General features: G+C 44.1%; 1 protein-coding gene across 5 annotated transcripts in view; it reads right to left on the reverse strand.

Annotated features, from left to right (window-relative positions):
• Positions 1–3,964, reverse strand: part of DGUOK (deoxyguanosine kinase) — a 39,783-nt gene extending 35,819 nt beyond the window's left edge. For 3 of the 5 annotated variants that reach the window (XM_037130883.2, XM_053663388.1, XM_053663387.1), the window contains exon 1: positions 3,739–3,964. In XM_037130883.2, coding sequence (XP_036986778.2) covers positions 3,739–3,961 — 223 coding nt within the window. In that variant the 5' untranslated portion in view covers positions 3,962–3,964. The remainder of the gene's footprint in view (positions 1–3,738) is intronic. The other 2 variants (XM_053663389.1, XM_053663390.1) reach the window with 2 other exon arrangements.
• Between the last annotated feature and the right edge of the window lie 8,956 nt (positions 3,965–12,920).

The raw sequence follows: 12,920 nt of genomic DNA on the forward strand, positions 1-12,920 counted from the left end.
ACTTACTTCTCTGCCTCTCCAATTCCAATCCCCCGTGCAAGCCTGCATCTTTCCTCCCTCCAACTACTGTTAAGAGCCACAAAACTAGTCTATCTACTCCAAACTGTTTTTATTTAATCATTCAACCAACTGCATGCAAGGCACTGAGTACTACAGTAAACAAGACATGCAAAGAAAGTGCCAGCTTTATGGACCTTTCTTCCTATTTGCTCACTCTAGCTGATTTTCTTTTTAAAATTAATCTAGTCACAGCACATACCCGCTTGAAGTCTTCAGTGGCCTCTCACTGCCTACAGGCAAAACTCCTTGCATGGCCCATAAGGAAGTTCAACATCTGGCAAATCCTGTCCTTCCAACCTCTTGTTCTGGCATCTTCTCACAGGCCCTTTAAACTCCAAGCCCATCCATCTACTTCTCTGTTATTAAAACTACATGTTTCTTCAGGCTTTGCTTTGGCAAAGGTTACTTCCTATGCCTGGAACACCCTTCCTCTTTCCCCCCTGGGAATCCCTACCCCTGAGAGTCCAAGTTTCCATGCCCAAACACAGCGCTCATCACATGGTATAGAAATCATGTTTAGAGGTTAGCTTCTTTCACTTGCCTGTGAGCTCCTTAAAGGACAGGAGTTGTATTACACATGAGTTCCCCTTCCTAGGACACACTCAGTGAGCGGGGGGAGGGAGGGAGGGAGGGAGGGAGGGAGGGAGGGAGGGAAGGAGGGAAGAAAGAAAGAAAAGAAAAGAAAAGAAAAGAAAAGAAAAGAAAAGAAAAGAAAAGAAAAGAAAGAAAGAAAGAAAGAAAGAAAGAAAGAAAGAAAGAAAGAAAGAAAGAAAGAAAGAGCGAGCAAGCATAGAAATCTGGAAATGTTAAGAAGCAAAGGTCAGGAAAATCGGGACAGCAGCTCACACCTCACCTGATGGCCTGTCTGAAGCACTTATTTTGTGAAGTACTTTGTACCTCTCTGAGCTCTAAGGTAAAGCTTCCTTTAAGGGCATATTTCTCAAAGTACAGTACAGAACATCTTTGATAACACCATCAGGCAGGTAGCAGGACCCTCCCTTCTCCTTTCAATGTTTCTGATCTGGCTAGAGAAACACACATCGCCGAGGTGACTGGTCCCACTTTAAATTCTTGACTACAAAGTCCAGATGGGTCCTTAGTGCTGTCCAGTAATTCTACATTTCTCCCTTTCACTCACTGGATACTTCATGTCTTTCCACGCTCCCCACACTCACTCTTTCCCATTTCCCCGAGAAAACATACACAACCAAAAGACCTTTTATAAGTTCCCACTACAGCTACTTAAGTCAGTACTCACTTATCTGCCATGCTCTCCATTATTAGACATGAACTGTGCCTCCAACTAAAACCAGCCTTGCTCCGCTTGGTCTATAGACTCCATTCCTTCTTGCTTACCAACATCACTCCAGCAACTCTCTCCTCTCTCCTGTCTCTCCATTTTCTCCCTCTCTACCAGACCATTTCCACCAGCTTACAAATATGATATAATTTCTTACAAAAATAAAAAAAAGGTCTGAAACCCTCTTCCCATTTCAGTTACCACCCATGTCTTTCCTAAGAAAGCTTCCAAACCACTGCATAACCCACTGTCTCCAATTCCTTACTTCCCATTCTCCTTGAACCTAAGCCAATCAGACTTTCACCTTTATTGTTCCTAAAAATTGTTCAAGTTCACCAAAGAGCTCCATTAAGGGAGCATCACACAGTTGATGATTCCCTCCCTCAAACAGGTTCAGCTGACTTCTAGGATATCATTCTCTTTTGTTTTTTCAGTGGCTGGATTCCTTCTCAGCGTCTTTTGCTAGTTCCTCCCCATCTCCCCAATCTCTTTAGCATTTGTGTACCCAGGGCTTGGTCCTTTCCATCAACACACATGGTCTCCTGGATGTAAATATATACTATATTTATAACTCCAGTCTGGGGAGACTCTGAACTCCAGGCTCACATATCCAACTGCCTATTCAACAACTCCACTTAGATATCTAACCATCATACAAAATCCTGACATGCCTAAAAACAAAATCTTGAAACCACTCCCTGCCTCAAATCTGTTCTTCCCATTCTCCTCCACTGAAGAAAATCCATTTTTCAAGCTACTCAGGCCAAAATGACTGCAGTCAGCACTGAACCCTCTCTATCTCACTCCATGTCTGTCTGTTAACAAATCTAGTTAGCCCTACCTTAAAACATAACTAGAATCCAATCACTTCTCACCACCTCCTCTATTACCACCCTGGTCCAACTCACTGAAACTCACCATTTCAATAACCTCCTGACACTTTCTACCTTCAACATATGTGCCAGACTGATCTTTTTATAACAAGTCAAATCACATCACTTGACTATCCCAACCTTCCAAAGGATTCCCACCTTACTCAGCATAAAAACGCATCAAGGACTACAAAGCCTGTATCCAGTATGGCCACCCCTTCCCTTCTCTCTCTCTCCCTCTTACTCACTGAACTCCAGCCACAATGGCTTCTCTCTTGTTCCGTGAACACACTTTCTGTCTCAGGGCCTTTGCACTCAGTCCTCTCTCTGCCTGGAAGCTTCTCCTCCCAGTTATTCACATGGTTCACTCCCTCACCTTCTTCAGGGTGTGGCTCAAATGTCACTTTCAAAGTCCTGACTATCTTGATTACCCTACTTAAAATTGCAACGTTCCTCAATCTCTGAATTTTCTTCATCATACTCATGACTACTATTATATGGTTTACTTTGCTTAATTTATGTTGTTCATTGTCAGTCTCCCCCTACTTAAGTTCCATGAGAACAGGTATTTGTTCTGTTCACTGCTGTACCCTCTGGGCCACCAACAGTGCTGGCATGTAGACATGGCTCAAGGGTTACTGGATGAATGAATAAACGGAGAAATTCTCAGTTTACTGCTAGTGTGCCTTCCACACTGAACACCACTGTTAATCCTCTTCTAGGTGTCAGTAAGTTCACAGGTAAAAAAAGTATTAAGTCAGAATTTAGTAACATTAAACCAAAATGTTTTGCTTTCATTCGGTTTTTAACTACTTTTTAAGATACTGAGTTTCTGTATGCTCTTGTAACAGTTTTTAACTTAATACATGTTTTTAAGGTTAAAAAGTGAGTTTCTTTTAAAGAAAAACATTAATAATTTACAGTGAGACTAATAGAAACATGGCAAAAATAGTTAAAGTGGTGCCCGAATGACTGAAGGTTAAGAACTCTCTCAGGGTGGAATAGCCAGATAAAATAGAGGACACCCAGTTACATACAATTTTTTTAGCGTGTGCCCCAAATATTGCATGGCACACAACTGCACTAAGAAATTATTCCTTATGTGAAGACCTATTTTAAATAGGCATCCTTTTGTGTTTTGCTTTTTCCTAAATCTGACAACCCTCGAACAAAGAAGTTACTTCGAGCTTCCTGTCGCTTTCATTTAGCTCTATTCCTACCGGCTAGTTGAACTCTTGTCCCATCTACAAACTGCGTGGCTCTTACGTCCCTGTGGGGCAGCAGTGAGGAAGGATGTTCTAAATATCAAAGAGACAGAGGTCCACAGGGCATTTGGGATGTGAATTGCCCTGGCAACTCAGGACTAGCAGCCCCGCCGCATCAGACCGGGGGAGGAGGTAAGGAGGCGGGAAGAGGGGAGGGGTTCCGGGCCCAGCTCCCTTTCCCAACCTTTCAGACACCTGCTCAGCGGTGGCCAAGGCTTGGCAGCCCCTTTCCGGCCCTTACCAATGTTGCCTTCGATGGAGAGCCTTCGGGGCTCGCGCCCCGCGTGCAGGCCCCTGGAGAGGGGCATGCCCTCAAGGTGGGTCTGAGACATGGAACTGCAGAGCGCCCGCAGCAGCTTTACAATCTGCCTGCCTGAGACCATCCTACCCGGGAACCGCGTAACCAGCTTTTCCGCCGAGAGCACTTCCGCTCCTGCTACTGCCGCCCGCGCGCTTCGGCGCATCTCTGACGTCAGATATAGTCACGGAGGAAGTGGGTGGGGTGGATCTGACTGAGAAGGTGGGGCCAAAGGAACCTCTGTGTTCTCGCGTTGTTTGTAGGCGAGCGTTGTGAGAAAGTTTAGTTTGGAATGAGGGAAAAGTTTGCTGATAACTGGACTTGCAATTAACCTTGGTATATTTGCTCATTAGAAAATAACATTTCAGAAAAATTATAATAATTCCATCCTCTTTGCATTTTTTTCACTTAAAATAATTTTCATAAGTAAAGACAAAATGATTGTAATTTCAAACAAGCTATTTTTCCCCCCAGGTGTGTGTGGTCTGGTGTTTATTAACGTTGGACTGTTTTAAGTAAGAAAATGATGCAAAGTGATAAATTACACAAATTAACTTTTTCCCATTCCCTGCAATGCTGCAGCACAGTGCTGGCACATTATTTAATAAAGCAACAAAAGAATTCGATAACATCCACCTTCTACTTTGTCTCTTGAGTGAATAAATAAACGTTAGCTCAACCGATTTGCACAGTAGCCAAAAATGCCATTAGAATAAAGTGGGTGGAGGCTCGGATGTGACTGGAACTGGTTTAAACTTGATAGCTTGGGTTCTATGGGCGTGAACAACAGCGGGGGTGAGGAGCGGGGCGGGTGTGAAGTGATGGGATTCTGAACGGGGTTTGTAAAAGGAAGAGTCTGGGTAGAGGGAAACTAACAAGCTGGTGTACGAAACTGGTGTCCTGTCGGTGGACAACTGCTCTGCGGAGGAGCAGGGCCGTTTCTGAGCTGCTGCCATTGGGTGAGGCCCTGATTGGCTTTCTCCTGCCCCACCCAAATGTCTCAACAACCTCAGATTGACGACATGTTGTTAGGGGGTGTTTACACCTTTCACGCTTAAACCACTAGAGGCAACAGGCAAACCCCTGTTCAGGCACCACTCTGAGGTGGGAGCTTTTAGGAAACAGCCACCTGGGTGCGAAGGGGTGGGGAGAGGTGAGTAGCTGGGACACCTGTCTTGAAGCTGTTTGCATAGCAAGCACAACCAGGGAATCAACTCCTTTTTCCTGTATTGATGTTTACATTAATGGTTGAAGTGACATATATTAAAAACATTATTTTAAACATAGATCGTAAATTTATTTAGGATAACCTGGGTGGAGCGCTGAAGTCTGTCCCATCCCTCACTCCTCCTTCCACAGCCACCTCTGTGTAAAATTACTACTTACATTTTTTTTAATCTATGTAAACCCAGACTTGGAAAATATTCATCAAAAAAAGTTGGAGAGTCTCTCTGGGCCCCTATGTTTTCACTGCTTCATTGCCCTCGGGTCTCTCTGAAGGTTACATGAGGAAGTTGTCAGCAGATTTATGTGCAGACAGGGAACTAACCGGCTCCTTAGTTACTATTTCTTAAAAACTTTAGTGAAGTATATAGTATGTAGTGAAGAAAAGAGCCTGTATCGTAAGTGCAGTTTAATGAAAAATCTCATAAACTTTACACATACCTTTGTTACCTGGATTCAGATCAAGAAATAGAGCACTGTCAGCATCCCCACAACTCGTTTTCTAGCCAGTTACTACCCCTCCCCCACCCAAAGGTAATAGATAGCCTGAGTTCTAACAGCACACGTTAGTTCTGCCTGGTCCTTATATAAATGAAATTATGTAGTGAGTACTAATTTCATTCAACGTAATATCTGTGAGATTTCTATACGTTATCAACCTGTAGTTGTAGTTCATTCATTCTCATTGCTGGGTAGTATTTCACGATGTCTCTCTACCACAATGTTTTTTATCCATTCTACTATTGAGGGACATTTGAGAGTTTCTAGATTTGGGTTATTATGAATAGCATTGCTATGAATATTCTTAAATATGGGTTGTGGTAAATATAAATAGTTTTCTTGGGTACATACTTATGAGCATAATTGCTGTGTGATAGGCTATTTGTGTGCTCAACTTTAGTAAATCCTCCTAAATAAGAAATAGTTCCACAGTGATTGTACCAGTTGACAGCGCTACCAGCAATGACTGAGTGCATGCTCTGGTTCCACATTCTTAGCAACAGTTGGTATTGTCAGCTTTTGTTTTTTCATTTTATTTATTCTGCTGTACATAATGATATCTTTTTATAGTTTTATCTCACATTTTCCTGATGAGTAATGAAGGAAGACACCTTTTCGTATGTTTATTGACCATTTTAGTAACCTCTGTTTTGAAGGACCTGTTCAAATCCTGTGCCTATTTTTCTACTGTCTTTTACTCACTGTTATTGTTCATTATATATTTTGCATATGAGTCCTGTCTGAATGTTTTCCCTCTGTTTCTTGCTTCTAAAAGCTTTATTTTTTTATGTATTTTATAAAGTAAGGAACTAAAATGCTTTTTTCCTGAACTGCCTGTCAGTTATCTCAATATTCGTAGTAATTCTTCTATTCCCCTTCATTTCTTTATGCTTCTTTTATTATGGCATACCATACATAAAAATTTAATATCTTTCTGGGTCTTAATTCCAAATTCCCAGAAGAGAGAAACTGATTGGCCCAGCTGTGCCCAAGAGATAGGGTCTCATGGAACAAACAGGAGTGTTAGGTCCCCACCTGTATGTGGGAGGAAGAAGGGCAATTAAAAGGATCTTTGTTCCCTGACCCATGTGGCTCTGTTTGTTGGGTGTCATCCGGCAAAGCAAAAGGCCACCCAGTTGATTCCTGGTTGGTGCCCATGCCTGGACTGAGGTTCAGTCCCCAGTTGGGGGCGCATAAAAGAGTCAACCAATAGATGTTTCTCACATTGATGTTTCTCTCCCTCTCTTTCTCCCTCCTTTTTCCTCTCTCTAAACGTAAATAAAACCTTTACAAAAATTAAGGGGACTTCCAGGCAAGATGGAGGTGTAGGTAGACACACTGTGCCTCCTTGCACAAGCAAAATAAGGACAAAAACAATCTGGAAACAAAACAACATCCAGAACTGTATAGAAGTTAGACAACCAAGGAGTTAAGAGATAGACACATTCATTCAGACTGGTAGGAAGGGTGGAGTCGGGCAACTGCGTGGAAAGGGATCACAGCACAAAAAGCGGTGGCACCCTGGGCACACAAGACACCCGGGGTGCACAGGATGGCATGGCTGGCAGACCCAGGGCATGGGGTGGCAACGGGCAGACCCAGTGAGGTGGCGATTGTGAAGCAAGGCACTGTGTGCAAGGCAGCTGGCTGACCGGGCGGTCCCACATTCATGTGCAGATAAACTACAAACTGGGGAGCGAGACAGACCACACAACCCTGGGCCCCAGAGCGGGGAAATAAAGCCTCAAAACACGGGGTGAAAACAGCTGTGGGGTTGAGGTGCTGGAAGAGACTCCTAGCCTCACAGGAGAGTCTGTTGGAGAGACACACAGGGTCCTAAAATGTACACAAGCCCACCCACATGGGAATCAGCACCAGAAGGGCCCAGTTTGCTTGGAGGAAGTGGCGGAGGGGACTGATATCTCACAGTGGAACAAGTGCCATTGTTCCCTTTCTGACCCCACCCCTACATATAGCGTCACAACCCAGTGACTGGGTTGCCCTGTCCTGGTGAACACCTGAGGCTCCACCCCTCATACATAACAGGAGAAAAAAGATGAAAAAAAAAATGGCTCAAATGGAAGAACAGATCAAAACTCCACAGCAAAAACTCCACAAGCGACCAAGAAATAGCCAACCTATCAGATGCACAATTCAAAATACTGGTAATCAGGATATTCACAGACCTGGTTGATTTTGGTCACAAATTAGATGAAAAAATGAAGGCTACGCTAAGTGAAATGAAAAAAAAATGCATGAGGAACCAATAGTGATGGGAAGAAAACTGGGACTCAAATCAATGGAGCAGACCAGAAGGAAGAAAGAAACAACCAAACAAAAAAGAATGAAGAAACAAGAATTCAAAAAAAAAAAAATGAGGGGAGGCTTAGGAAGCTCCAGGACATCTTTAAATGTTCCAAAGAAAAACAAATTATAGGGGTACCAGAAGGAGAAGAAGAAGAGCAACAAGTGGAAAAGTTATTCGAACAAATAATAAAGGAGAATTTCCCCAATCTGGCAAAGAAAATAGACTTCCAGGAAGTCCAGGAAGCTCAGAGAGTCCCAAAGAAGGTGGACCCAAGGAGGAACACACCAAGGCACATCATTATTATATTAGCCAAGATAAAAATGAAGGGGAGAATCCTAGAAGCAGCAAGAGATAAGGAGACAAAGGAGTTACCTACAAAGGAGGTACCTACAGAGTTACCTACATAGGAGTTTCCATCAGACTGTCAGTGGATTTCTCAAAAGAGACCTTACAGGCAAGAAGGGGCTGGAAAGAAGTATTCCAAGTCATGAAAGGCAGGGACCCACATCCAAGATTGCTCTATCCAGCAAAGCTTTCATTTAGAGTGGAAGGAAGGGCACATAAAGTACTTCTCAGATAAGGTCAAACTCAAGGAGTTCATCATCACCAAGCCCTTACTATATGAAATGTTAAAGGGACTTATCTAAGAAAAAGAAGATAAAAAACATGAACAGTGAAAGGACAGCAAACTCACAGTTATTAACAGGCACACCTAAAACAAAAGCAAACAACTAGAACAGGAACAAAACCACAGAAAAGGAGATCACATGGAGGGTTAGCAACAGAGGAGTGGGAGGAGGAGAGAGGGGGGAAAAGTACAGAAAATAAGTAGCATAGATGGCAGGTAGAAAATAGATGGGGGGAGGGCAAGAATAGTATGGAAAATGTAGAAGCTAAAGAACTTACGACACATGAACATGAACTAAAGGCGGGGAATGTGGGTGGGAGGGGGTGTGCAGGGTGGAAGAGAATGAAGGTGGGGAAATGGGACAACTGTAATGGCATAATCAATCAAATATATATTTTAAAAATAAAAACAAAGGAATCATTGTGAGCAAGGAAGACACCTAAAAAGGATGGTGATCAGCTTCTCCTAGTCGTGGTAAACAGGGTGTTGTCATCCCACCTCAGTTGAGGGCCAGAGGTCAGAAAGAAGTGGCAACTCGGTAAGCAGAATTATGTCCCACTTGCCTGGAGGAACGGGCCCATTTCCTGCTCCCGAGGGATTGTCAGATATCTGCAGGAGTTTATGAGTAAGAGCTGATTGTCCTACAAGAACTCTAGCCATTCGGTACCACTCCTTCATCTAATATTTACTGAGCAAGTACTACATACCATGCACTCTGCTTAGTCCATGGAGTACAGTTGTGAAGAAATTATTATTTTCAAATGTTGTAAGTGCCGTTGTGACAAATAAAATACTGTAAGTAAAATACTGTTGTAAGTGCTGTTGTGACAAATATATACAAAAATGCTTATGCAGATGTTAAAAATGTGACCCTGACTTTCCTCTGCTGCTTGGATGTCTGGTCGGTTATATTGTCATCTACATTAAAGATATTCTGATGTGCTGGATGAAAGGGTAAAGCCAGAGCCATTTGCTATTGTGGCACCATTTGCCTAGCAGGCCTATGACCTGGTTACACATGACTGCCATGTTACTCTTCTGAGCTTATGTCCTCAGGACTAGGAATAACTGGAAGCAAGAACAGAACAAACTGTTCCCTATAGCCATAGGTAAAAGAAAACATTGGAATAAACTGCAGCCCCTGTTACAATGTCCTAACAGCCCAGGGGTTACACAACATCAACCTCCTCACCCTTTTTAATCCAATTATAATCCAATAAAAGCTCGAAGCCCCACCCCTCAGTGCTGGTGTGTACTCCACACCTGGCCCCTCTCCTTTCTTGGAGAGTGAATAAAAATCTTATTCTTTGCATTTTCTTCTCTTTGTGAATTCTTTCACAGCCCACATCACTGACCACCCTAACACTGGATTATGCTAACTCAGGTTGGTGAGGCTAGGCAGTACACTTACAGAACCCCCTCCTGACAGGGCTGGCTGTGAGTTGGAGTTGGCCAAAAGAGGACCTAGTGGTATTTGGAAGGTGTATGGGAGCCTCCTCAACTCCTCTTGGGAGATCTCTGTTGTGAGGTGCTGTGGCAGACAGATGCGCCTGCAGATAGATCCCGGCTAGTCCCCGAGACTTTAGTGACTCCTCTCTAATCATCCCACAATTCCCTCCCGACCTGTACTTCCCCAGCTCCTCTCACCTTGTAGTCTCATTTCTTTTTTTACAGATTATTTATTTGTTTATCTATTTTTGGAGAGAGGGGAAGGGAGAAAGAGAAGGAAACATCAATGCAAAAGAGAAACATGGATCAGTTGCCTCTCACACCTCTTGCATGCACCCCAACTGGGGACCTGGCCCACAACCCAGGCATATGCCTTGCCTGGGAATCAAACTGGCAACCTCTTGCTTCACAGGCTAGGACTCGATCCACCGAACCACACCAGCCAGAGTTGAGTAGTCATATTTCTAATAACTCCCTTATTTCTGCAATGTGTGTGGTGGCTCTACCCCCCTGAATGAACTCTGACCGATAGACCTCATCATAAAGAGAGATATACAAGGAGGTGATTAAGAGTGTGGGCTCTGGATTCAGACAGCCAGGGGTGAAGATTAGGAAAGATAATTCACAGGCAGCTTTTTAACACAATGCATGCCACACAGCTACCACCCAATAGACATTATATAATAGGTAATGGCTCCTTCATCTGGGCCCTCAGTGCCCAGGACATAACTTCTATTTATTTTTGGTAGACTTCCTGTTGGATTTTCACTCTTCTTAAGCTATTGTAGCCAATCCAGTAAATAATAAAGTACTTCTTGAAGTGGGGCAAGACCAGATGGAGGAGGGAAGGGCATGTCCAGTCAGCTTCCCCTTCTTTCCTGTATGGAGATTCCAGTGTGCCCCTCTACAGCAGGGAGGATCAGTGCTCCGCATCTCCATGGCTCCCTGTGTGCCTGCCCGTGCCCTCCAACCTCTTCCCTGTGCTTTCTCTCCCAAGAGCCGGTGCCTGCAGCTCTTTTTTTGCAGGACTGTTTTAAGCCCACTGGAGCTCTTTCCCTTCACAGGAGGAAAGCCTGGGACTTTATGTCCAGGTTGTACCTTCACTGACAGGTGGCTGTGAAATCCCAGCTCTTGGCTTGCAGTTAGGCTTATCCTTCAGAGCTCACTGGGGACAGCTAAAACAATGCCTGAGAGGTCCCCTGCTGAGCTTCCTCCCCTTTCCTGTCGTGCCTCTTCCACTCTGCTCACGGGTTTCCCCTTCAAGTACTTCCTCAATAAATCACTTGCACAAGGATCCTTATTTTAGAGTCTGTTTCTGGGAAGCCCTTCCTGAGACATGCAAATAAATCCTCTGGGGGGAGGGGTGTGTGGAAAAAAAAACAAAAACCTTCTCCCCCTCATCTCCAGAGGGAAATTGCAGAGATGGTGGAGGAGGAATGTCTGATGTTGAGGTAGCTGCCCCTCCACTGGGCTCCACTGTCTCCAAACAGGTATTCCTGGGACGGCTCACAGACCAGTTGGGATCAGCTCAGGAGCATCCAAAATGGGACTTGGACAGGTGGAGAGAGGGAAAAGTACACCAGGCAGAAGTGAGAACCTAGTTCTGCCATTAACTAGCTAGGTGACAGAGTTAACTAGTAAAGTAGCTGTAAAATGGGAATGATACTAGTTCCTTCCTCATAGGGCTGTGGTAAGGATTAAATGAGGAAATCCATGTAAAGATCTTAATCTAGTGCCTACCATATTGTAAACACTCAATCTATGTTAGCCATTATCCCTATCCTTTATTTTCTCATATTATTTTGTGTGCGCTTCTGTTTCACCTCAAATCATTGTCTTATATGTATATGTCTGTCTTCCACTTTATGCAGTGAGACTGTGAAATCGTCTTCGTGGGGTACTACATAAATTCCATGTGGCCTTACCCAGTAATTATGGATTTATTTACCAAAAATTTAGTAAATACTTGTGAAATTCATTAAACATAATTAACCAAGGTCAGGGGGTGGGGATGGGGAGAGGGAGACAGAGAGAAGAAGAAGAAGAAGAAGAAGAAGAAGAAGAAGAAGAAGAAGAAGAAGAAGAAGAAGAAGAAGGAGAGGGAGAGGGAGAGGGAGAGGGAGAGGGAGAGGGAGAGGGAGAGGGAGAGGGAGAGGGAGAGGGAGAGGGAGAGGGAGAGGGAGAGGGAGAGGGAGAGGGAGAGGGAGAGGGAGAGGGAGAGGGAGAGGAAGAGGAAGAGGAAGAAGGAGAAGGAGAAGGAGAAGAAGGAGATTTTCAGCCAAGCTGGAGGTGTAGGTAGATACATTTTGCCTCCTTGCACAACCAAAAGGACAACAACAAATTTAAAAACAAAAAATAACCAGAACTGCCAGAAAATAGAACTGTATGGAAGTCCCATAACCAAGGAATTAAAGAAGAAACACTCATTCAGTCAGGTGGGAGGGGCAGAGATGGGCAGCCAGGGTAGACAGAATGCACAAGGAGGAGGCTAGCAGATGGGTGGTCCCACAGGCAGTCCCACATTTGCATGTGGATAACCAGGAGGAACAACTGGGGAGAGAGACAAACCCTGCAACCTAGGGTTCTGGCTCTGAGAAATAAAGCCTCAAAACCTCTAGCAGTAAAAACCTGTGGGGGTTGCGGCAGGAGTAACTCCCAGCCTCACAGGAGAGTTCATTGGAGAGACCCACAAGGTCCTAGAATGTACACAAACCCACCCACCTGGGAATCAGCACCAGAAGGGCCCAGTTTGCTGTGAGTAGCAGGGGAAGTGACTGAAAGCTGGCCAAGAGCTGAGCAAGCAGTACTGTTTCCTTTTTGACACCTCCCCCACATGTAACACCACCAGGCAGCAAAGAGGGTTGCCCTGCCCTGATGAATACCTAAGGCTCTGCTCCTTACAATGTAATAGGCATACAAAGACAATATATATATATATATCCCAAGTAAAAGAACAGATCAAAGCCCCCAAAATAGAACTAAGCTATGAAAAGACAGCCAGAGGAGGAAGAAAAA

The sequence above is a fragment of the Artibeus jamaicensis genome, unplaced genomic scaffold (genome assembly GCF_021234435.1).
Source record: "Artibeus jamaicensis isolate MK-2021 breed Jamaican fruit bat unplaced genomic scaffold, CSHL_Jam_final contig_3174, whole genome shotgun sequence".
Classification (NCBI taxonomy): Eukaryota; Metazoa; Chordata; class Mammalia; order Chiroptera; family Phyllostomidae; genus Artibeus; species Artibeus jamaicensis.